This window comes from Biomphalaria glabrata, chromosome 1 (genome assembly GCF_947242115.1).
Source record: "Biomphalaria glabrata chromosome 1, xgBioGlab47.1, whole genome shotgun sequence".
In the NCBI taxonomy this organism is placed as follows: Eukaryota; Metazoa; Mollusca; class Gastropoda; family Planorbidae; genus Biomphalaria; species Biomphalaria glabrata.
This window is the reverse complement of record NC_074711.1, coordinates 10,041,341-10,068,618: the sequence shown is the minus strand read 5'-3', so window position 1 is coordinate 10,068,618 and position 27,278 is coordinate 10,041,341. Positions and strand designations below refer to the sequence as shown.

The 27,278-nt window shown below is 39.4% G+C and overlaps 1 protein-coding gene across 4 annotated transcripts in view; it reads left to right on the top strand.

Moving 5' to 3' along the window:
- Positions 1 to 11,643: 11,643 nt before the first annotated feature.
- Positions 11,644 to 27,278, top strand: part of LOC106073827 (ATP-dependent translocase ABCB1-like) — a 33,491-nt gene continuing 17,856 nt past the window's right edge. For 2 of the 4 annotated variants that reach the window (XM_056020991.1, XM_056021000.1), the window contains exon 1: positions 11,644 to 11,901. In XM_056020991.1, coding sequence (XP_055876966.1) covers positions 11,871 to 11,901 — 31 coding nt within the window. In that variant the 5' untranslated portion in view covers positions 11,644 to 11,870. Of the gene's footprint in view, positions 11,902 to 19,348; positions 19,709 to 27,278 lie in introns of those variants that run through there. The other 2 variants (XM_056021018.1, XM_056021009.1) reach the window with 2 other exon arrangements.

Genomic DNA, 27,278 nt, shown 5'->3' with positions numbered 1-27,278 from the left:
TTTGTCTTTTAGTTCTTCTATTTATAGATATCTCACTATAACGATTTGGAATCTTAATGTGTGTGTTTTCTCTCCTTTTTTTTAACACATCTCGAATTTACTGACATAAGAATCAGAGTCGAAAAAAATGTTACCTTTTTCTTTTTTAAAATAAATTTGGATTTGAATGAATTATTTTCAAATTAAAAGTATTTAAATAAAATTTTTGATTGCAGGGGCGGACTGGCTATATGGGCAAACGGGCAAATGCCAGGTGGGCCGGTACCAAATGGGCCGGTCTGGTCGCGACCAAAGAAAAAAAAATTAAACGCAGGCAACTTAAAAAAAAAGTGACAGCAAGAAGACACAAAGGCCCGAACACGTTTTCTTGTTTTTATTATTACAATTAATTTTGTTTGAAATTGAAATTCAACAAGAATAAAATTTAAGAATTACACTATACACTGTACGTGTTATCATTTGTAAAACGCTAGACCGTACTTTCTGCTATGCACGAGCGGCATGGCCTTCATCACTACTCTGATGTCTTCGAGACTGTGTTTGGTCTGATCATTTTGCTGGTCGGCATGGGCCTTTGATGGCACTCCTATTTTTGTTTTGCTCCTTCCCTCACCCGTCTTTTGATGGTTCCATGTAAGTTAACGAAAAAGAGGGATGGGAGAGGTTAAGTTACAAAACATTGATATAATGTGACAAAAGGGGAGACAATTAGCTCTTTAACAAAACTTAATAGAAGTTAACCTAAACACATACACACAGCCGCGAAATTGCAAACCACCCAACTTATTCATAGTTCAATATGGGTATAACCGTATAAAGTTCTAGTTTCTGTGATTTGAAAAGAAAAAAGTAAGTTTCTTGTTGTTTATTTGTAATAACATAGATCTAAAAATACTACACTTAAGGCTTTAAAAAAAATAATTATTTAATTAAAACAGATCGAAAATCTAGAAAATCTAAATCTAGATCGAAATCAATATTCGTACCGTTATGATTAATGGCAAACTTATGCTTAGTATGAAGTCATTAATAATGAAAATTATTACAATAATTTATATAGCGCTGTCACATCCGATATTTAATGAAAGGAGATTTATAATCATTTATATTTTAAATAATATATTCATATACAAATCGCGTTTTTGAGAATGTACTAGGACGAAGCAAGAGCTTTTCACATTTAGAAGTACCTCTCTAACCGTTCTGCTTTCTCTTATCTGATAAAGGAATATATATATATATATATATATAGTTCGTCCATCGTAGTTCGATTATGACCACTTTGTCATCCAGGGGGCTGAGGGCTTTGCACTGGGGTTTTATGCCTCCTCGTGTGGCTGGTGAGACCTATGTGAGCCCGGAATGTTCGGCCGCACACTGGGCAGGTTATTCCAACTGGAGCTAGTGTCATTGGCCTTGCTTTTCTTCTCTGGCGTTTTTCTTCTGCCAGCTTGGTTCTCTTTTCCTCAGCAACCTGTGCGCCAGTTTTCACAGCGCGACGCCATGATGCTCTGTCATGTGCCTCTGTCTCCCAGGTGGCTGGGTTTATGCTCAACGTCTTCAGAGAAGCTTTGAGGGAGTCCCTGAAGCGCTTTCTTTGACCACCTTGTGAGCGCTTTCCTTCGCTTAGTTGGCCATACAAGAGTCGTTTAGGGATGCGGTAGTCTTCCATTCTGCATACGTGTCCTGCCCATCGCAGCTGGGACTGCATCAGGATTGTGTGGATGCTTTGCAGACCCGCTCTTTGAAGGACTTCAGTATCTGGTATTTTGTCTTGCCATTTGACATTCAGTATTTTTCACAGACATGTCGTGGTAGTGATTCAGTTTCTTTGCATGTTAACTGTACACTATCCATGTTTCTGAGTCATAGAGCAATGTAGGGAGGATAGACCCCTAGTTTTGTATTTGTGGTGATACCACTTTAAAGGAATGGGTTTCCTGAGTCAGCCAGGAAAACCAATGACTTAGCATATTTTAAGTCACAGATCAACATGCATGACTAGATTGACACGTGAAATGCGTAGGACCTAATTATTTTTATTTTTTTAAAGAAACGTCTGTAATCTATAAGTAATACCAACAAGTTTGAAACTCATTAAGGCTGTAGTGTTTATAGTTTTCAGACTACATACATGTATAAATAGAATACATCATGTAAGCCTACGAAAGCATACATCCAGTTTTCGATGCGTTATCAAACTTTATATATTTTGAATAGGATTAGGCTTACACCTATGATAAAACACATGGGCGTAGCCGAGAGGGGAGGAGTTCAAACCATCACCGGCCTCAGATCTCATTGTCTGAAAGGGAAACTTTACTTAATTCGCCAGTGCAGCCAACTTAAGCAAACTAGTCACCAAATTTCATGAGCCTAGCCAAAAGGGGTTTTGTGGTTCCCCCCTCCCCCCACATCCAATACAAAAACTAAAGTATTTTACCTTTTTCTTTCAGTCGCTGGACTCCACAGACTAGAATATTTAGTTTTTGATTTTTTTTTTAGCGGAAGCGTAGCAGGCTAATTGCACTGTAGATACCTCAAAATATGCATTTTTTAAAGTTGAAAATAACGAAAATAATGCTTGGATCCGGACCCCACTGAGCTTACAGCGCTCCCCCAGACTCCCTAGCTGTCCCTTGGCGGTGTATACTGCCTTTCACTAATTATAGGAAGAGAGTATTCTAGGGTAGAAAAAAAAACGTTTGAAAGAATGAAAGATAAGAATGTAATGAAGATTAATTACATATATACACACACTAATATATATATATATTTATATATTGTTATAAACCTGGTGGTGGCACAGATGGGGGTAGTGGTGTGAGTGTAGTCAGCCGACGCAAATCGCCCCAGGCCAGCGCTAGACGAGTGGTCAACCGTGATGAGTTACGACGATCGGCCGAGACGAGTGTCAACATGGTGGTTCGGGAAGGATCGACGTCGTGAACAGAGCTCAGAAGCGTCACGAGAGTTGCAGTCATCTGACTACCTAGAAACGTCGAGCGGCGTTCTGTCCGGTTCGAGAAGGCCAGCAGGGACCCTATATAAGAGCGGAGGTGTCGCAGCCAAGACGGTCAAGAAAAGGGGCTCAATACAGCAAGGTTCAGAAAGCGGGTTCACGACAGGAGTTCAGAACACGGTCGACTACAGCACAGTTCAACGGTGTGGTTCTGTATGGAGCATTACGACGGTTCAGTGCGGAGTACTGTCAAGTACAGTTGAGACGAACGGCGTCTTGATCTTGGTCTGTGATCGAGTCCGACACAACGAGCCCAAGTGTGTGAAGTCAGTCCTGAACTGTTGAACCCAGTGCAAGCCCGGAACGAGACGGAGAGGCCAGTGCAAGACTTGATACGGCGGAACGGTGTTATCGGAGAGGTATTTGTTATGGCAGAGCTATTTGTACTGTTCTACGTGCTGCCAATTGTACAGTATTGGTTGTTATTTATAAACATTAAACCTTTACGTTATTTTGGAGCCCTGACTTGTCAAGTTCTTTAAGTTGGTGGTGTATGGTGCAGTTTGCAGAGAGCCTGGATAGTGAGATTCGTAACAATATATAAATTGCGGAGAGGTTTAAAATCCCCCACACACACCGAAAATATATGACACGACATTTGTGGGCCGGTTTATATGGTAATGCCCGGGCCGATTTTGATACCCAGTCCGCCCCTGATTGATTGATATTATTATCGAGACGAGTTGAGTAGATGGGATTCTCTCTTATCTTTGTTTTGTTTTGTAAATGTTTAACATGTTTCGGATGTTCCTTCAGAGTTAAAGATAATTTAGGCTACTCGCAGGACGACGGGGGAAGGCAGCGGCATGGTATGAAAACGTGACCATCGAGAAATCCAGAACACAATCTAGGGAGTACGCCTCACGACCAGGCAGCCATCATTCAGTTATTGTTGAAAAAGTAAAACTTAAAACTGGATTACAACACTAAGCCTAGACATTATATGCTAACGCGCACCCTACACAGGTTAAGCTCAGCAACCAAAGTCTCTTTTAATGGCCACTGCGTCAAAAGTATGGCCAGGGGCCACGGAGGTAAGATTGTAGGTCACAACACCAAAATGTCTCCCGTTTTTCAGTCCCAGCAGACTACCCCGGTAGGGGGCAATCATACTGACAAACAAAACCGGAAGTCCCTTGCTTTGAATAGCCTACTTGTTACCCCCTCAGTTTTTCTTTTTGGTCCAGCTCTGACCATTATTTGTGGTGTTTGGACTGAAGGCTGGGCGACACGTGAGATGAATGGGGGTCTTCAGCCGTTACGCAACGCGAACCTATAGAAATACATCCAATGCCCCCTTTACTTTTACTTTTTTAAAAGTACAATGCGGTCGAGCAAGGCCACATTGAAATGCCCATTCCCTCAAGCACACAGCTGCTGTTGTTATCAAAAAGCATATCAGCGTAACTAGGTCAGCTTATGACCATTTGTTATATAAAGATAATTAAACATTTTATTTTGAATACGTTTCAAAACTACAGAACTATAAAAGTTGAGCATTCAATACAAATTACAAGATTACACCGGGTTCCGTCCTTGGTCGAGAAATATTCAAGCCATGGTCTTGTTTTGCTCTAAAGTAACAAAATGTGTACCTTCAAAAAAAAAAAATTCTCCGATTCACTAGATCTCGTCGTACAATGATATGCAATTGAAAATAATATTGTTAGCGGTCCTCGAAAGAGGAAAAGCCGCAAGTAGTTGTGTGTGCTCCATACAAAGTACCAGGGGCGGCAGGCTATATGGGCATTTGGGCAAAGCCCGGTGGTCCGATATCCTATTGGGCCGGTAGGACCACAATAATCATCTCCTTTTTTGAAATCACGTCTGTATTTTTCCGTAGACAGTGCTACCAGCAGACTCCATCCCTTTAGGTCCTATACACTTTGGATTAAAAAGCAACATAAGGTCTGTATTCAGGGGCGTAGCTAGGAAATTTCCGTCTTTTGGGGGCCCGGGGGGCTTAACCTCTTTGGGGCCCCTGCATTTTGCGTAATATTTAATGTAAAAAAACTCACTTGTGGGCCCCCTCATCCCCCACCATAGCTAAGCTACTGCTTATGTTCCTTATAAGGATATAGTGTTCATTGTGTGAATGTATACAATTATTGAAACATTATCAAACTTAACATAATGATTTTGAGACCAGTAGATTAGAATTGTATACCCATCATATAATATACAATTTATGCGCCGGATGGTTTAGAAATGTCCGGGCCAATTTTGACACCCAGTCCGCCCCTGCAAAGTAGGCCTACATATAAAAAAGCAGGCCGAGACCAAATTTTTAATGAGAGAAAATGGGAAAATAAAATCTAACGAAATAATGGAAATTTTGTGTGTGTGTAAATGGCTTATGTAAAGGATGCACGGAAACATTATCGAAGATAGGTTGAAAAAGAAAGTATCTTACGAAGCTAGAAAAATGAAGCATGCTAGTTTTGTCATTAAATAAACTCTCCTGGCGAGGAGATAACTTTGTTTAATATTTTGAATTTTAGTTTGTAGTCATTGGTTCATTGTTGATGTGATGAGACGAGCATGGAATTGTGAGTCAATGTCAACGGAACAATTAGCAAAGTGTTAAGATCAATTAACGATACAGATTTAGACTCTCCCATTATCAGTTACGTAAAATACAAATGTCATGTATCAGTAAGGCACAACATTCCGATTAGTCGATTAACCTCGCATATGAGGTCAGGTCAGGCCAAAGGTCAGACTGAACAACCAGCATAAGCCATAATCATTGATACGTAACACTCCCCATTGATCTCAGACAGACAACGAGCTACACCACTTTTAAGAAGAACATTAAGACCTATCTGTTTAAAACTTTTTTAGATTAACTGTCATTTTAGCTCTCGTGTTTTTTGTTTGTAATGTTGTTACAGCGCCTTGAGCCTACATTTTGTTTGTTAACAGCGCTTTATAAATAAAATTATTAAATTTGAAACTGGCACCTCTTATTTTATTTTTCCACTTTCTGACTTGCACTATTCGCTTCTTTCGTCAGATCTAGTTTCTGCTTCACCTACTTCTCTGAATGAAGACGTAAAAAAAGGGGTAGGGGCGATTTTAAAAAAATGTGAACAAAATGGCTGACATACCCAGCACTGATACTTACGTCAAACAAAAGGGAGATAACATTAATTCCTGACGCACTTATTTCTGTAAATAAAATTTTTTACGATGAATGTTTTGATGCTTAATATGAAAATGTTTGAGACTGAGTTTACATAAAAACATTTTTTTTTACTTCTTTGGTTGATTTGTTGTTTTGTTTTTACAGAAATGGAGTTAAAATATAAACTAAAAAAGCAACGTCTTCGATTCCATTGATTAAATATGCGTAGGCCCTACTTTATTTTACATGACCACGTTAAAATAATGACAGTATGCACATACGGTATAATTAGTAAGTAGGTCACAGCTGGGGCTATGCGGCCACGAGAAATACTGCATTCATCACTAATCTTCAGACTCGAAGACAAGCCTCATTATTATTATAATTACTAATGAATATTTATTTTTTTCAGACAATAGTAGGCCTATCTGAGTATTAGGCCTATTAAACAACAATGAATAGTAAACTATATTTCTTCTTCTTCTTCATCGTTCTCATTGTTATGTTGGAGTGTTCATATCACTAGACCAATACATGAGATGAACTGCGCAGTGGTTTCCAAATCAAGGAGCTCTCCATATAGTTTTCTTTCTATTGGGGTGATTTGGGGCCAATGCATGGGCGTAGCCAGGATTTTTTTTCGGGGGGGGGGGGGTTTTGGGGGGGGGATTTTTTTTTCTCCCCCCCCCGCGCATTTTTTTTTAATATGTATTTATGTGTGTGTGTGTGTGTGTGTGTGTACATAATCTTTATTGCATTCTGACCCTTCATTCTTCCGGAAGACGTTTATTGTGCCCTAGAATAGGTTCTTCCATGAGTTAGTGGAAAAATTGTAGATTCCCCGCCAATACTAGCTAGGGGGTCTGGGGGAGCGCTAGGAGCTCCCCCAGCGCGGGGCGAAGCCCCGCCGCCAAGCACTATTTCTGATATTGAAAGCCAACAAAATGCATTTTCTGAGGTATCTACAGTGCATTTTCCTGCTATTAAAAAGTTTTATTTCAAAAACCTAATCAGCTATTTTTACTGACTTAGACCCTCCGCGCAGTTTGGCGCATTAGCCGTCAAGCTGTTTCCATAAAATTGTAGATTCCCTCCATTACTAGCAATGGGGTCTGGGGAGCGCTAGCGCGGGGCGAAGCCCCGCCGCCAAGCACTATTTCTGGTATTGAAAGCCAACAAAATGCATATTCTGAGGTATCTACAATGCATTTTCCTGCTATTAAAAAGTTCTATTTCAAAAACCTAATGTGCTATTCTTACTGACTTAGACCCTACCGCGCCGTTCGGAGCATTTGACGTCAAGCTTTTTCCATAAAAATCTGTCACTGGTAATGTCTGAAGCCTCTTCCCACCTGCCATGAGGACCTCAATGAATGAGTGGCGTCAAGTTGTACTAGGATATCATTGCAACTCTTCTTATGCGTAATTCATTTTGTCGGAGAACATGTCCCGCAAACCTCATGCGTCGCTCTCTCACAATCTTACTAAAGGGTCGACTCCCAGTTCGGCATAGGATTTCTTTGATTTAAACCCGATCTCTATAACTGACTACTAAAATCTGTCTTAGCCATCTTTGTTGAGCCACATTTAGTGTTTTTCAATTTCGGAAGATGACTATTCACTACAGCTTATTAAGGGAGCCCTGCCACTGGTAAAAATGTGTAACCACTCTTGAATACGCTCTTGGAATTAAGTGACTGTAGTTTGCTTTAGATTTTATGTCGAAAAGAGAAGTTTTATCGTCAAAATCATCTGTTGGGGGTTTTCCACCTCAAAATGCTCTGTAGGGGGATCTTAAACTCAAAACCATCTGGAGGGGTTTTAAACTTTAAACAAACGCCATCTGTAGAAGAGGGGTTTAAACTCAAAACCCCCGATTGGATTGGCTACGCTCAAATAATTTTAGTGTGTAATTTGCTTTTTTTTTTCTATTAAAGAGGTATTTTTAGCATTAAACCCCTCTGAATGGGGGTTTAAACTCAAAACCCCTTTTGGCAACGCTCATATCATTTTGAGTGCGTAATTTGCTTTTTTTTCTTACACTGAAGATGTATTTTTTAGCTTCAAACCCCCCTGACGGGGAGTTTAAACTCAAAACCCCTTTGACTACACTCAAAACATTTTGAGTGTATAATTTGCTTTGTTTTTATTATTAAAGAGGTATTTTTTACCTTCAAACCCCGCTGAAGTGGGGTTTAAACTAAAAAACGTCAAAACCCATTTAGCTACGCTCATAACATTTTGAGATCGTAATTAACTTTTTTTTTTATATCGAAGAGGGGGTTTATCGTAAATTTTGAAGGGGGTTTTAAAATCAAAATCTCCCTTAACTGTGCTCTTGGAATTAGGGGATTTTCGTTTGCATTTTTGTTTTGTTTTGTTTTATAGAAGAGGGGGGTTTAACTGCAAAAACCCCAAGTAGGGGGTTTAAAACTCAAAACCCCTAGTAGGGGGTTTTAAACTCAAAACCCCCTGGTAAGGGGTTTTAAACTAAAAACCCCATTGGTTGTGCTGGGGCAATTGATGGTTAAGTATTAAAATCTCACCTAAAATAAACAAAATCAAAGCAAAAAATCATTCACTAAATTCCGATACTCCCCCCCCCATGGGGGGGGATTTCATTTCGGGGGGGGGGTTTGAACCCCAAAAACCCCCCCTGGCTACGCCCATGGGCCAATGTCTTATACGGGCCTCTTGGTAGAGAGAGCAGTTTTGGAGGACGTGGTCGGCATTTTCTGGTGATACTCCACATGGGCAGATTTCACTGGTTCCAACTATATGAACCAATAATTACAATTATACATAAAACACAAAACCATAATCTTCATATACAAAAACAAAATCTAATAAAATACTCAGAAAGACACAAAGATAAAGGCATATTCCTTGTTCCATATGCTAGGACAAATTTGTACAAATTCTCCTTCTTCTCTAGTGTTTTTTAGAGCCTGGTTAACATGCATGACTAGATGCATGACCCGTAGGTACGTTATCAACTTTTCTTTTTTTTTTTAAATGGAACGTCTGTATTTTATAAGATAAGATAACCACCAATAAACTTACAATAAACACCGATATCTCGCATTGTTTTCTTTTATAGTATTTTATAAAAACATTGCTGCAAACTGCATGATTTTTGAACCTTTCATCCTAATATATTTTTTGGAATATTTTTTTTTCTGCCGGCCAACGTATTTGTTTACACTATTGGTCAAGGTCTCGCGCCGAATCTTCGCTGGACATCTAGATTTACTACCTACTTAATTAACAGTTAATGTGCAGTCGTGCTTGACACTTTGCGAGAGTTTTAGGATGGACTTATGAGTTAATTATTTCAAAGGGCCCTGTACATGCTGTCCTCTCTAGCTTGTTATACAGATATTAGTTAAACCACTCACTGACGTGGGCGCCCGCGCCTTAACTTAACAGCGAATACATTAAGTACAATATAGACATGACAAACTACTCGGCCAAGGCTACAATGGCTGCCCCCGTAATGGGTAGCATTCAGAACTGTGTTCAGGCAAGGATTCGTGAAAAATATCCAAAAGCAGACCTTGTCCGTTGCGCGTCCCACAGACTTTAACTTGTTCTCATTGGCCTTTATGACGTTTCAGATATACGTAATGCTGTTGGTATCATCAAGAAGATTATCTATTCTTTCCGTAACAGTCCCAAGCGAGAGCATTGGTGCTAAATTTACCTCTTGTGTTAGACACGATGGACAGAGAAACACAAATTAATTCGCGCTTTAAGTCACAACTTTAAGAAGATCTTTGACTGTTTTAAAATAACGATTGTAAGTGAAATCAGACATTCTGCATACGTGTAATCAGTGCCTGCTTCTTGTGTGTTTCTGATTTGTCTTTTAATTGTTATAGATTATTCACCCGTTCTTGAACCAGTTTCCTTGATGTTGCAGTCTGTCCATCTCAGCACAAGCGGCCGCTCAACAGCACACCAGCAGTCACATTAATGACATAATCAAAAACCAACTTGACCATGCTGAGGAACACTACAGGGATGGCATCCTGAGTAAGGTGACACTGCTGGCAGATAAAACTTGGTAATCAGTTGGTGCTGCCGAGACTTTGCAGTCGATGAGTCGATAGAGCAAAAAACCACAAGTTTGCATTTTAGGATTATTACAGAAAACGACTTTACATTCCGTATCTTGATTCGTTAGTTTCTTCACTAACGTCCCGATTTTCAAGCAATTGCAATTCAAGAATTGCAACGTACAGAACAATATCAGCAATGCCAGATAAGCGTTCATCGCCGGCTTGTCCATCACGACGAGAAGCAATTCTATAGTAAATTTATTGACAGCTTTGGCAGCGTTTGAATTATTTGTTTGATCGAACCGTTAGGATGCACGGGCCGCACGGATAAACACTAAATATTTTTTTCACTAGTTTTTTTTTTTAATTTCATGAAACAAGTTTGTACAGTGAACTTAATATCACATAAGTTTGGGGGGGGGGCGAGGGGGGCACCAATTCTTTTCTTTAATATTCTCTGTAATAAAAATAGTTGGAGCTACGACTTTGAGCCATGGGTGGCAACTTGCACCCCCTTGCAAAAAATCCTACGGGCGCCCATGGTCACTGACGACACTTGTATTGAATTATTATCCGTGAAATATTTTAAAACTTCGAGATGTTTCAACTTAATGTGAGTTGCAATTCGGTAGGGCATCATAAACCTCAAGCCATTACAATAATAATAATGTATACAATTGTGATTCGAATCTTGCGTCCTAACAATTGTGCAATAAATGACAATAAAAGTTGCCTAAAAATTCACCAACAACTGAATCACATATTTAATCATAAAGTACACACGTAGGCAATACTTCAACATCCACCACAGCGTCAGTTGTGCATTTATTGTAGTTCTCCGAGGCTAGGCTTAAGAGATTTATATTTAGAAACTAGGCAATGACAGTCAATGCCAGGCTAGTCTAATATGTCAATGTCTGCACACTTGGGACGTGTGGATGGATGTAATAAACTGCTACATAAGCTGCCTGGCTACCCAACAGTGGGGACTCGATGTAGGCTAGACATTTTAAATTCGGGTTGTGTTAGCTGAGCGCCCCCCCCCCCTTTATAAATATCTAGTCAGCCGAGCTGGAACAACGAGTTTAAAATCAGGGAAGATTAATTGTATAATACTGAGAAATACTGAGCGTCTAAAAGCAGCATGGAATATTATCACAGAAACCTGATCGGCCTCAAGTGAGATCGCCATTGTAGTTCGGAGACGCACTACACAAAAAGTCAACAAATTAAAAAACAAAAAAAAAACAACAACATTTGAGAAAAGACAGCTAAAGCTTACACAACAGGTGATTGATTTTTATATCTCTCAGTGTTCTGGCACCAACTAATCGATACTGTCATGTTTCCGTGTCAGCCGCCTCGTCTCCCCCCTCCCCCCTCTTGCTTCGCGCCAGAGAAGCTATAGCAAGGAATTAGTTTTCAGCTCACCCTATTTTAAGTCTCTCCGACCTAGAACAATTCATTCTACAGCCCTCATCGTTTCGTTGATTAACTCTTTAATCTGATTCTCTTGTGTGCATTAGTTAGTTTACTTTGCATACATATAACCATCAGCGTATGTTGTCAACTGGGAATTCTATTGCTCGCACAGTAAAAAAAAATATCTCATCTTTTGCTGAGTGCTGCAACGTGATAGGTCTATACCAGCACACAGCCAATGAGCTCAGACGTCAGAGAGGGCACTATGGGTAATGTATTTTAAACATATTTAAGATGTGTAGACAAATGTATTTATTTGAAGCAGTTTTATATGAATACCTTATATACTATAATAACCAAGCCCTTGCTGGTATTCAGAAGTCAAACAACTAAAAAATAACGAGACCCTCTAGGTTCTTTTTTTTTTGTTGAGAATAAAAAAAAAGTCTGTTTTGAAAGTTTAATTTATCTTTCAGCTTCCAAAACTTAATTATTTCCTGATCAGAAAGTCCATAATTGCTTTAGTTCGAAATAACTTTTGTTTCTGTTTCGAGGTTATCTTAACGTGACAGTTTCGAAATTAATTTAATCACATTAATCATTTAGTAGATAACAAAGTTCTATCTCGAGATTAATCAGATTTATCATTTAGTAGAGAAGAAAGTTCTATCTCGAGATTAAATTAATCACATTAATCATATTATCTTATATATTACAGACGTTTCTTCAAAAAGAAGATAATTACGTCCTACGCATTTTATGCATGTTAATCAATGACTTAATTCTGCTAAGTCGCAGCTAAGTCGTTAGTTTTCCTGGCTGATTCAGACAACCCATTCCATTCTCTAATGGCTGTAGGGGAGAAGGAGCACTTGTACGAATTTGTTCTCGCGTATGGAATAAAAAATGTGCCTCTCTTTTCATGTCTTTCATAGGCTTTGTTTTTCTATTTGTAAATTATGGTTCAATGTTTTATGTCTTATAGCTACTTTACTTTTTATTCTTCTGTCCTGAAGTGTCTCTAAGTTTAGTGATTTTACTCGAATCAAATTGGAATATTTGTTTGTTATGAATCTCACTGCTCTATTTTGTTTTAACAAAGTTTATATCTTGAGATTAAATTAATCATAGTAATCATAATCATGTTTCCATAGATCAGATTTAAATTCAAAAAGACATTTTTGGAAATAAAGAATTTCTGGAAAATAGAATTTTTTATGTCGGAGATCTATAAATTGTAGAGATTCCATTAAAATATAATTCTAAAAAAGAATACACTGGGTCACGTTTTCAGTTTATCCATATATTAAATTGGTCGAACATTTTCTTATACTGTGTACGACATAATTTTGACACAGTTTTGTGTTTTAGGATTTATTAATACTTTACTTATTAATACTTATTACTTATTAATACTTTACTTTATTATAGTATGTTAACTGTTTATAACTTTAGGTCTAATATATTGTTATAACCCTAGTGGCGGACTGAAAGGGTTAATGTGTGTGCGGCCTACTGACACACAGGATTCAGGCCAATCACACAGGTCAAAGGCTGTTGAACAAGGGACATTACTGCGAGTTCACGCAAATATGACCCATGTTGTGGACATGTGATCGAGAGCCTTCACGGACTAGCGACAGTGTGTAACAATAGACAGTAGAGTCCAGGACAGCAAGCCGTAAGGACTGTGTGCTACCAAGTTGAGTCCTTGAAATTGTAGCTGTACGAGTCTAGAAGTAGACAGAGAAAGACTTGTAGTGTGTAGTAGGCAGTTCTATTGTACAAGAAAGCATTTGAATTTGATGTGGCCAATTGTGTTGTATTGGCTTTTCATGTGATTGTAAATAAACCGCCACCTTGTTTATTGAAGCTCTTGTTGTCAAGTCCCTGTGTTAGATGTGCTGTTGTGTTTAGCAGTGTTTGCAGAAGGCCTGATAGAGAAGAACGCAACAATATGATCCTATTGATTTAGATTAATACATTTTTAAAAAACTAAACATAAAGCAAATGAATAAAAAATGAATGAACTAATGACAAAATATTTAGGATTTCATCATTTTATGCCGTCACCGCAAGGTAAAGAAGTCAAAATGGCAACATGTTTTTACATTGCCAGGATAAATGACTATCTACCTGGCTTATAACACAGAGGTGTAGTTGGACAAGTAGGTAGAACTAGTTCTACCGTAACAGTACTCGCTGGCGACACGGTTGACTGCCAGTCGGTCTATAGAAAATTAACCAAGTCAAAAGTAGGTGTCATCGATCACCCGTCACAAGCCTTTAAAAATACATATCCGGCAAGGTCGTCAGTAACCTGTTATCGCATAGCATTGTTACAGATATTCACCTGAACAAAGGTGAAGGTTGCAATCGGGATTTACGATCGTTAATTAAAAAAAAAAACTCAGCTGGAATTAAATAAATAAATAGAAAAAGTAATGATGAAATCAATGGATTCGTGACCAGCGGTTAATTAGACCAGCCATTTGTTGAATACTGGGAAGCTTGGTCGAGAGGCTAAGTATGTACGCTTGAACTAGGCTGACTTTCCATGAAGGGGGCTCGACACTCGACTCGAGCAGAGTTGTGTTCATTGAGCGCCTAAAGGCAGCACGGAAGACCTTAACCCCCCCCCCCCCCCACTGGTCCACAAATGAGATTGGACCAAAGCGCTCTGAGCATGCTATAAGCATAAAAGTAGCGCTATATAAAAGCTATAATTTTTTTCTTTTGTTTGTCGCTATAAACAGATAATGCTACTAAACCGTGTAGGCGTATTAATATTAATATAGAACTGTAAATAAACTTAAAAAAGAATATAATGTTTACTTATAAACATACACATCTATTAACTGCAATAATAGATGCATGTAGAAACACAAATGAAATAATGATATCTTGGACAAAATAACTCAAGTCTGAAAATTACACGTCTTGCTGCCACTCCCCTCTCCCTTGTAGACTTTCTACTTCCACTTTTACACCCCAGTTAATTAACTTGAAGTGCGACAGACCATCTCGTGGTTTCATCAGAAACTATTCAGCGTGCACTACCAAACCATCCGCCCACCTTTACTCATGGTTACATCAGAAAACACACACATACACTCCGTAACACCACCTAGTCTTCTTTGAACCGAGTTCGTAAGCACGGAACCAGTCTTGTAACACAAGACATTTGATGTAATCAGACCAGCTGGTTAGTAGGACACAATTTATCACTTCTTGGTTGGCAACGTTTCAGTGATTTAGTCAATCGAATGAAGTAAGCCTACGTAAACTATGAAACGGTTAAGCCTACGTTAACTATGAAACGGTTTAACCTACATAAACTATGAAACGGTTTAACCTACGTAAACTATGAAACGGTTTAACCTACGTTAATTATGAGACAGTTTAGCCTACGTTAACTATGAGACAGTTTAGCCTACGTAAACTATGAGACAGTTTAGCCTACGTAAACTATGAGACAGTTTAGCCTACGTAAACAATGAAACGGTTTAGCCTACGTAAACTATGAAACGGTTTAACCTACGTAAGCTGTGAAACGGTTTAACCTACGTAAACTGTGAAACGGTTTAGCCTACGTAAACTATGAGACAGTTTAGTCTATGTAAACTATGAGACAGTTTAGCCTACGTAAACTATGAAACGGTTTAACCTACCTAAACTATGAGACAGTTTAGCCTACGTAAACTATGAAACGGTTTAACCTACGTAAACTATGAAATGGTTTAACCTACATAAACTATGAAACGGTTTAACCTACGTAAACTGTGAAATGGTTTAGCCTACGTAAACTATGAAACGGTTAAGCCTACGTAAACTATGAAACGGTTTAACCTACGTAAACTATGAAATGGTTTAGTCCACGTAAACTATGAAAAATGAAAAAAAAAAGCCAGCATGGAAAGTGAAAAATGAAAGTCCCTATAGTACTAAAGCAACAAAGCCAGGTCGATGAGAACATAAAATAGTTACACTCTCTAGCTATGCGTGTCTCTTTATCACAGTGACCCAGTTCAGGGTCGGTTGATACACACGTGAAAGTTATCATGTCTGACACACTTGAATCTCAGAATCGGTTCTTTAAGACCAACTTGCTAATTTTATTAACACATTACGATAAGCTAAACCGGTTCCAAAAAAAGCAGACATTTTCCCGTTTGATAATGATTTGCAAGTTTTCAGTTAACTTGCTTAGCTCAAAAGATAAAGAATCAAACCCACGACGAAGGTCTATAACCGCCTGAGCAGATAGAACGTATCCATTAGATTGTTGATAAATTATTAAATGAATCCCTTCAAGCTCCTCTCACAATTTTGTTAATTATTCGTATTCATAATGCCGGTAACCACATTCACACCACCTAAATAATATTTACGCATATTTATGCATAATATTACGTATAGTCTATGTATAGTAATTTTTGGTATCACAATATTGACCGCTCCCGTTCTTCTTAACGCCTCTGTGAACTTACAAAAGAAAGGGCACAGCGTCAGCGGGAAAAAAATTGTGCATAGTCAGGCATAGTGGCATGTACACGTCAGGTAGCATGTGAGTCACTGAGAGTACAGCCTTGATTAATCTCATTCTGAGAATTGGTTCTGAAATGTCACTGAAAAAGTAATGGAGTAGAAAGATCGATTATATAGTTAAGGGCTGCTTGCACACACACACACAAGGAGAAAGCCACATAAAGGAGGAGAAAGCCACATAACCCCATTTAACGATTATGGTTCATCTCGAGCACTTTTTCTTGTGACTGTGGAGCCTTAATTTAGAGAGACACTTCATCTCTTCTTATCTCATGAAATACAGACGTTACTTACAAAAGATGATCACTTCCTAAGGTGTTCCTAGGTCAATCTAGTCATACATGTTAATCAATGATTTAAATTCTGCCAAGTCATTGGTTTTCCTGGCTGACTCAGGCAACCCATTCCAGGTGTTACTCTAATTAAATGTGAATATTCGTTTGTTATTAATCTCATTGTTATATTTTGTGTCTGTTCTATTTTCTTAATGTTTTCTTGAGTTGAAGAGTCCCAAAAAAGAGGATGCATATTCTATTATTGGCCTAACCAAGGTTAAATAAGATTTTAGTCTTAAGTTCGTATAAGATTTGTAGAGATTTCTTTAAGTAATACCTAATTCTCTGATTTTTAAATAGTTTTATCAATATGGGGATTCCGTGATAGTTTATCGTTTTATTATAGACCTATTTTAGATTAAGGTGGCTTTTGCTTTGGTGGTAGAAAAGATAGCCATTTTTCGTTTGGCACGCTTTTCTTCCACAGCTTAGGCCCATGATTTTTCACTATCCATAGCTTTCTCTGACACCATCTCTCTCCACAAAGTGCGGTCATGAGCTATGTCTTCCCAATGGTCAGTGTTTTGAGGTCTCGGTTGATTGCATCCACATATCGGAGGTGTGGACAACCAGTTTTTCTTGAGCGAGAAGCAAGTTGCCCGTACAGAATGATTTTCGGGATACGATTGTCCTCCATCCAGCGAACATGTCCGAGCCAGGGCAGGCGGCTTTGCCTGAGGACTGTAAAGATGCTGGGAAGGCCCGTTCTCGTGAGGATCTCAGTATTGCACACTCTTTCTTTCCATGTTATTTTTAAGATCCTTCGGAGGCAGCGCAAGTGGAATGAATTTAGTTTTTTCTTTTGCTTTGTCAAATTAGTCCATGACTCATTGCCGTATAGTAGCGTGCTCAAAACACATGCCTTGTAGATCTCCATTTTAATCACTGTAGTTTCCCAATTTCTTGGTCTGAGTCTATCGAAGTCTACCTTATACCTTGGCATTGAATCTTTCCAGTGAGCTTTGCAAGATTTAAGTTCTATTAACAAGCCAGCTAATGAGTTCTACATAGGCCAGTGCTCAAAATGTTAACGTAGGCCTTCGTCTATTTCTTATTCAACTTTTTACTCTATGCAAAGAAACATTTGATAAAATAACAGAGTCGTAAGCCAAATTTAATTTTAAGATGATTATATTTTGAAAAAAAAAGTGTTTTCACGGTATATATATAATCAACATTAATATTTAATTTAAACTAATTCCCCAACTAATATCCTGTACTAATTAGAGTTGGGCGAGCTCATGGCAGTCAGGGGCGTCCTGAAAATTCCGTAATTCGAAATCCCAGTGTTCACCAGGATTCGAAACATAGACTGCTCGATTGAAAAGCCAACAGCTTTTATTACAGTTACTGACACAACACACACATTTTTATGTGTTTATTTGCTGTGATAGACTAAAAAATATGGTAAAAGATTCAAATAAACACGGTCTTTTTTCTAATTCTTTTGTCACAGAGCAATAACAGATTTTCATACTAGGAAAAAAAAACAACAACAACTAGGTAAATGTATGGCCTGATGAGTAGAGCTGTGAATCAAGACAATACACGTGAACACGCCCTGGGTATTGTTTGGAACATTATCTATTCAAAAGTTTGCCTGAAGCTCCACTAGCCCCGAGTTTCACAGTTATATTTTAAAATAGGAAGTATGGAAAAAAAGTAAGAAAGGGGTGAGGGTTGTCTTTGTATTAATAAAAATACACGTGATATCCTTTTCAGCTTTTAAGACCTTGAAGTGTAGGACAATACAGGACTCTTTTCTTTAGTTGTTAAAAACATAAACTTAGTTCTGGAACAATTCTTTCATGTAAGGTATAGAAAACACTATATCCTATAGCCCAGTTCAGGAAAACAAAACAAAAGTGACCTTACGTTAGATAAAACAGACAATAAAAACAAAAATGACCTTACAACAGGGAGGAAAGAAAAAAAAAAGACCTTACGGTAGTGAGAAAAAATATAAGTGATCTCACAATAAGGATAAAACAAACGTGACCTTACAACAGGGATACACGAAAACAAACAACGACCTTACACTAGTGAGAAAAGAAAATTCATGTATAGGCCTTGCATTTCGAGAACTTAGTTATTCAAGTTGAGTGCTAAATTTTTAAGTTATTAAAAGAAAAGCTCACATAATCACATTCATGAAAAGTCAATAAATAAGATATAACTTACTATTTCTTTAAATGGAAACTCCTATGGTTTTGACAATTTTTGATATAATGTGTTTTGATTAACATATAATGGATATATTCTTCTTTTTTTTTTTAATTTGCAATAATAACTTAGTAATTGATGTTTTTCTGACGTAATTTTCCTGCGCATCCAAAACAGTCAGACATTCACCGGGTTTCTATGTGACGTCACACTAGCCTCCTAATTTAATCTATTGACTTATTGTATAACGGGAGACCATACAGCAAAGTTAACATTCTCGTAAAAGAAATATATTTTCGTCTATGCAGTTAGATCTAGGATATAGTAAGCAAAGAAAAAAATGCGTATTAAAAGTAGATGTACATGCTTGACTAACCACGGCAGTCTGTATTTTCTCGCCAGACCACTCAACACACAACAAACATCTGTACCAATAAATACTGTTACTGGTATGGCCTAATTTTAGTCTGAGGTCACTATGAAACGTCTGATTGTTACACTTTTTCACTGATCCTTGAATTCCCGGTAGACCTCCAGCACGCGGGCTCGAAATAGTCCTATATTTTATATGTGTACCCGTTTCTGCCTTTGTCACAATTCAAACTGCCGGGGGGGGGGGGGGGCTAGCCCAATAATGTTTGAAGTCGTAAAGTGTAACAATGACGTAGCCTTTCACTCCAACGTCGATGTCACTTGAAAAGAGCTGCCTGTTTGACCTTTTAGTCAAAGTACTTGGAGACAGAGTGGGAGAGAGAACTGATTTTACAAGCAGTGACAAAACTTGATCTAATCGAGCTGTATACATTTCGAGTTATCTACCCGACATACGAGACACACCGTTTCATCATTACGCTGTGGTGTAAGATTCTCATTGTACATTCAGTTTTTAATCATTGATTGCAAGCCATATTCCTGTGTGTGGAAAATTGAATAAAAAAATCTGTTATCTCCAAAAGTAACAACAAAATAATTACACAATAAGAGGATATATATTTAGAACAGTTAAAGGTATCAGAAGTTTACAACAAAGGTTAGTAGGCTGTTATCGTTTTAAAAATATAAATCATCATTTGAATGTGCTATTAAATTTAATTTGTTATGACACTCATCAAATTAGTGGCCTTTTTTTTTAAATTTAATTCTTTTAAACGAGTAGTTTACAATTTTACAATTTTTTTCCACTGAAATTTGTTTTAAAAATTTATCTTTTTTAATTGAGTAGAAAGGGTTGAACCTGGACCTCTCGACGACGTTCATGAAATTTAGTTTTTGTCTTTTATTAAATGGGTTGGAGGGGGTTTGAAGATTCAATCGCGTTTCTTGGCAACATTCATAGAATTTGGTCGTTGTAGTTTGCTTAGTTTATTTCTCATGATTTTGTTTCAATTCTCTTATATTTACTTTATTAATAGACCCTAGCCATTTTGTCGTGTGTGTGTGTGGTGTTGGGTATCTCTTATGTTTTTAATTATCAAACTTTAAATAGGTCTACTGCCTTGGTATTCTAGACAATACTGTTACGTATTTCTGATTTTCTGGCTAAATGTACTAGGCACACAAATAAAAGAAACACTGCAAAGAACTTGACGACTCAACTTTCAGCTTTAAATAACTTTATTGAATTATAACTATAACAATTCGTCACTGTAACATGTAGCGTATACGTCTTACATCGACTGTATCGACTGTAACGGCTCAAGTTCACTCTCTTCTACTGTCTCGCACAGTAGAGAACATTATCGACGACTGTACTGACCCTTTTCACATGAACATCTCTGGTTTATAAAGAGTCCCTAATCGCTTGTCTATTGTTGCAAAAACACTGCTAGTACCCTCTGGAACAACATGGGAGGAAACATCACATCCTGTTGTTGTTTATACATGTCGATTCCAGAGGATGCCTGCTGCAGTGTCATCTCGCCGAGGTCACACGTAGTGACCTCTAACTGTCACTGTTCATTTGTCACAATGCCCCCCTTCGTAAATCTGTTCGTCCTCTGGAACAACACGTGAGGCACGTCCCATCCTGTCTTTGTTTACATGCATAGATTCCAGATAACACTCGGTGCTGTGTCATCTCGCCGGGGTCACACATAGTGACCTCTACCTGTCACTGTTCATTCGTAACACTGCCCCCTTCTTAGATCTGTTCGTCCCGAACAGATTCTATTTCACCACGGTACTGATGGAGTCGGTCAACGTGGACAACCTTCAGCTTGGACCGTGGACTTTTCTGTATCCGGTAGACCACGTCGTTTATTCTTTTTACGACACGGTATGGACCTTCCCAGTCTCTTTGGAGTTTCGGGGATCTGCCTTTTCGTCTCTGTGGGTTATAGAGCCACACTAGATCATTCTCATGGAACCCCGACGTATTGGCCCGTTTGTCATACCTCGTTTTCATCAGGTCACTGTTGGTCTTGATGTTTCTGCGGGCCAATACATGAGCATTCTCCAATCGTCTTCGGAGATTGGTGACATATTCAGTTGAAGACACTGGCGTATCTCTCGGAATCCCAAATAACAGGTCACATGGTAGACGAAGCTCACGACCAAATAACATCTTCGCTGGGGTATATCCTGTGGTGCTATGAACGGACCCTCTGTATGACATGAGGAACATGGGGATATGGCTGTCCCAGTCGTCTTGTCGGTCATCAGTAACCTTAGACAGATGTTGTTCTAGGGTTCTGTTGAATCGCTCCACCATCCCATCAGATTGCGGATGGAGAGCTGTCGTGTGAGTCTTTTCGATGCCAAGTGTCTTGCACATCTCCTGGAAAACTTTGGACTCGAAGTTCCTGCCCTGGTCAGAGTGCAACTCATTAGGTACACCAAAGCGACTGATCCAGTTATCCACGAGTGTTTCGGCCACTGTGATAGCTTCTTGATTTGGTATGGCATAAGCTTCTGGCCATTTGCTGAAATAGTCCATGACTACCAAGATGTATTTGTTTCCTTTCTTGGTTTCAGGAAATGGGCCTGCTACATCTATTGCGATCCTCTCGAATGGAACACCAACATTATACTGCTGCAAAAGACCCCTAGTTTTGCGTCGAGGGCCTTTTGCTGCCGCACATATGTCGCACCTTCGACACCATTCCTCTACATCCTCTCTATATCTGAACCAGTAGAACCGCTGACGAACCTTTTCCAGAGTCTTATTGACACCAAGATGAGATCCGCTAGCGCCATTATGCATCTCTTTCAGTACTTCAGCAACTTTCACCTTCGGTAACATCAGCTGAAGGCGATTGGATGTTCCATCAGCAGATTCCCAAACTCTTTTGATGACACCATTGACTAACGTCAGCGAGTCCCACTGAGCCCAGTACGCCTTGGTGGCTACCCCCTTCTCAGAGATGTCTTTCCAATCTGGCCGTTGTCCATCTTCTTTCCATAGAAGAATGGGAGCCAGATCTTCATCTTGCATTTGGTCCTCTCGAATCCTTTTATCACACCAGGGTCCGGAAACATCTAATCCGAGCCGAAGACAATTGACAGCTACCTCCTTTTCTTCAGCCCTCTTGCAGTGCTTACATTCTGCTTTGCAGGGTCGTCGAGACAGTGCATCAGCATTTTGGTGAATTTGCCCTTTTCGGTGCTTAGTTTCAAATTCATAGGTTTGAAGACGTTCGATCCACCTTGCCACCCGACCTTCAGGGCTCTTAAACGAAAGCAACCATTGCAGAGCTGCGTGATCTGACCTTAAGATAAATTTCTGCCCGTATAGGTACTTGTGGAAATGTTTTATTGCATCCACAGCAGCCAGCAATTCACGTCTCGTCACACAGTAGTTCCTTTCAGCTCTCGATAGGCTTCGACTGAAGTATGCGATGACTCGTTCAGTTTCATCCACCTTTTGGGACAAGACTGCGCCTATTCCAGTGTTGCTTGCATCTGTGTCGAGTATGAATGTCTTCCCTGGAATGGGGTAGGCCAATACTGGTGATGAGGATAGTGTGTTTTTCAGCCTCTCGAAAGCTTCTTGACATTCAGATGTCCAAATAAATGGCCTCTTTTGCTCTGTCAGTTGATGAAGGACCTTACAGATGTTTGAGAAATTTGGCACGAAACGTCGGTAGTATGTACAGAGTCCCAAGAAACTTCTTAGCTCATGGATATTACTTGGCGTAGGCCATCGTTTCACTGCCTCAACTTTGTCAGGGTCAGTGCTGACTCCGTCATTTGACACAATGTGACCAAGGTACTTAACGTTTTTCCTGAATAAGGAACACTTCTTTGGGCTGAGTCTCATTCCCGCACTTCTTATCCGTTGAAATACTTCCTTCAGATTTGCAAGGTGCTCTTCAAACGTTTTGCCAATGACAATAATGTCATCAAGGTAAACAAGGCATGTAGTCCAATGAAGTCCTCGTAAAACCCTCTCCATCAATCGTTCAAAGGTGGCTGGTGCGTTGCAGAGACCAAATGGCATCACAGTAAATTGCCAGAGGCCATTGCCAACAGAGAAGGCGGTTTTCTCTCTATCATTGGGATGCATTTCAACTTGCCAATACCCACTCTTTAGGTCGAGAGTAGAAAATACCTGGGACCCTGCAAGCGTGTCCAAAGTATCGTCGATTCTAGGAAGTGGATAACTATCTTTATGTGTGACTTCATTCAGAGCTCTGTAATCTACACAAAATCGCATAGATCCATCCTTCTTCTTTACTAAGACAATAGGCGAACACCAAGGACTATTTGAGGGCTCAATGATTCCTTGCTGCGTCATGCCCTCTATCATGTCCATAGCTTCTTGTTGCTTTGCTAGCGGCAAGCGACGTGGTGGCTGTCGAATCGGTCTGGTGTTTCCAGTGTCTATTCGATGTTGTACCATGTTTGTCCGTCCGCAGTCTGTTTCATCAGATGGCAGAATATCTTCAAACTCAATGATCAACTGTTCCGCTTTGCTGAACTGCTCATCTGATAAATTCACTTTCATTTCTGTCAGGAGCTTGGTAATTTGTGGATTGAAAGGTTTGGTGGAATTAACGATCGTGATATCATTATTACAGTTTCTTATCAGGTCAAGAGTATTACATATTGCGATGGGGCTGTCTTTCTCTAGATGTCTCTCCTGTAGGCCGAGGTTCATGATTCTGACGGGCACCTTTTGATCTTTTCCGACAAGGACCAATGTTTTTCCTACTGCCATTCCGCTGTTGTCATTTTCAATGCCTTCCACTATCGCCGTCATCGTTGCAGTTTGACCATGCTCTAACTTTCCCCAGATAATTGCTTCAGACTGAGCTGGCAAACTTGTATCTTCTGTTAAAAGGATTCTTCTTATTTGACCATATTTTCATCTTCATCCCCGAGCAAGGGAATCTCAACATCACCACATTTCAAAGTACCACCTCCGATGTTCAGAGAGAATTCACATTTCTGCATAAAATCGAGCCCAATAATACAGTCATCCGTAATGTTAGCGATCAGAAATTCATGTATAAATGACTGATGCCCGAGCTCAAAGTTTATATTTGTCAGTCCATGTATAGGCATCATCTCTCCACTGGCCGTCTTCAAGGAGTAAGAGTTCACTCTCTTGATTTCGTTCTTTTTGACAATGTCTGGACGAATGACTGAACGTGAGGCACCAGTATCTAGAAGAAAACGGTAATTTCGAGATCCAATTCTACCATTGATAGACTTTTATTCTTCCCTAACACAGCGACTGGAATTATAGTTGCAGGGGCTGTCATGTTCTTGATCGCCGATTTTTGCCCCATAAAACCGGCGAAAGTTAGTTTCCCTGGTAGACATGAGCACCTGACCTTGCATCTGTCTCCGGTCTGTGCTGATACTCTGTTTGTCGGGGAAATCTTCTCGTGCAGTTCCTTTGTAGATGGCCAGGTTCTCCACAATTCCAACAACGTACACTGGTTCTATTCTGTCCTTCTTGCTTCTTATTTGGTCTGCGTTCTTCTAGCACTTCAGTTACCCTTCTGAGAAGTTGTGTAAGATCTTCTTCTTGGACTTCCAGCATACGCCCATGATGGATATTCTTAGAGGCGTCTTTGGCGGCTTCATAGGAGAGGGCGTAGACCAGAGCTTCGCTGGATTTGCGCTTACCACTGATTCTTATTGCCTTCTTCAGTTCTGGATCTCGAATAGCATCAATGAATGCATCAGTGATAATGACGTCCAGAAAGTCTTGTGCTGCTGTTGGATATGCCAAATGAGCAAGACGTTCTATGTCCGCCTCTAGCTCTTGCAAGGTTTCACCGGAGCGTTGTTGTCGGGTTTTCAACTGAACTCTATAAACTTCTTGTAAATGTTCGTCTCCGTAACGGAGCTCCATAGCCTTAACAATGGCAGCGTAATCTTGTTGATTTGTTATTGACTGAAGCAGTTCTGCTGCCTTCCCTCTTAAAGCTAACACCAGAGCAGTCGCTTTCTCTTCTTCAGTGTTCCAGTTATTAACCTTGGCCGCTGCCTCAAACTGTCTTTTGTAAACAGTCCATGAGATGGATCCATCAAACACAGGCGGCTTTATCTTCCCAGAGATTTCGGGCACTAATGTTTTTGTTCTAGTACCCCGTTCCTTACTCAGTTGTTCTTGGACATGAGTCCTTATCTCTTCCATTTCTTTTTCCACAGTGTTGACTCTCTGGTCAATCTTCTCGTTCATAGAGCTCATCTGTTCATTTACTTTTTCATTCATGGCGTTTATTTTCTTGAGGCTCTCCTTCATTAAGTCCATCTGGCCCTGCATGTTACTCAGGATCTCTGTCATATCTGGGTTTAATTCAAATATGTATTCATCTGGATCTTGATCTTCCTCAATAAGGGCCTGTCTTAGGCGTTCTGTTAGTGTTTCTTTGTTACCATTGAGCTGCAGACCTCTCTCACGAAGTTCTTGCCTTAATTCTTTGACCAACAGCTGGTTAAGTAGTTTCCTCGAAGACATTTCAGCCAGAAAACATCCCACTTCTGACACCAATTGTTACGTATTTCTGATTTTCTGGCTAAATGTACTAGGCACACAAATAAAAGAAACACTGCAAAGAACTTGACGACTCAACTTTCAGCTTTAAATAACTTTATTGAATTATAACTATAACAATTCGTCACTGTAACATGTAGCGTATACGTCTTACATCGACTGTATCGACTGTAACGGCTCAAGTCCACTCTCTTCTACTGTCTCGCACAGTAGAGAACATTATCGACGACTGTACTGACCCTTTTCACATGAACATCTCTGGTTTATAAAGAGTCCCTAATCGCTTGTCTATTGTTGCAAAAACACTGCTAGTACCCTCTGGAACAACATGGGAGGAAACATCACATCCTGTTGTTGTTTATACATGTCGATTCCAGAGGATGCCTGCTGCAGTGTCATCTCGCCGAGGTCACACGTAGTGACCTCTAACTGTCACTGTTCATTTGTCACAATGCCCCCCTTCGTAAATCTGTTCGTCCTCTGGAACAACACGTGAGGCACGTCCCATCCTGTCTTTGTTTACATGCATAGATTCCAGATAACACTCGGTGCTGTGTCATCTCGCCGGGGTCACACATAGTGACCTCTACCTGTCACTGTTCATTCGTAACAATACTATAGTTTAAAACATCATAGAGTGTGTATTATTTTTTCCGGCTACGGATAGACAACTCGTGTGCTATTCATCGCAAATCTCGTGTTCATCCTTGTCTCTACTAGAACATATAAGTCTTGAAAATCTATATTGTATTTTACTAGTATTATATTTTATAATAATTTATAAGGCTTCTCTTCGTGTCCGAAGATTATCGAGGAGCACTGTATCTCGCGTGGCTACGAAGTCCCAGCTGCGACCTACATATAAGATAAGATATGTATTGTATAAGACATTTATAACAAGCGAAAAACAAACAAACTCACCTCTAACCAGAGTAACATTAGTTAACTCAATAACTTTAAGAGACACTTCCGGACACAAGACTATAAAGTAAAGTAGCAGTAAAGCCTATACATAAACACGGAACCATAATTTACAAATATACAAACAACACATTAAGGCAATATGAAAGACACAAAGATATCTAAGGATAGAACATATTCGTAGGCTACAAGTGCTCCTTCTTCCCTAGTGCCTTTAGACTCAGTGGCTCTCAAAGGATGGTCCGCGGACCCCCAGGGTCAGCGAGATGACCGAAAGGGGTCCTCAGAAAGATGAAATTTGTATACAATTAAAATACCTCTTTCGCTAAAAGCCATCTTATACGATCGGATAATTTGAATGATAATCAGCTTGTTTAATAACTGTTTAACTGTGTAATGTGTCTATTACGTGCAATTATATGGCAACCTAAGTGTGCCCTAAACTAAAGATTTGAAAACATTATTCGCTTGGATACTACCAACTGGGCATTGAACCTTTTAGCTCTTGAACAAACTCAGATACCAATCAAAGATTATTCTTCTTCTTCGTTCTCATATATATGTTGAAAGGTTCAAACAAGCAGTCCTAGATGAACTAGACAGTGATTTCCAGATTTGGCAGGCCTAGATGAACTAGACATTGGTTTCCAGATTTGGCAGCTCTCCATATTGTTTTTGTTCTATAGGAAGGGGGCAAGTTTGGTAGGTGGGGGGTAGTCCTTCCTGCTCT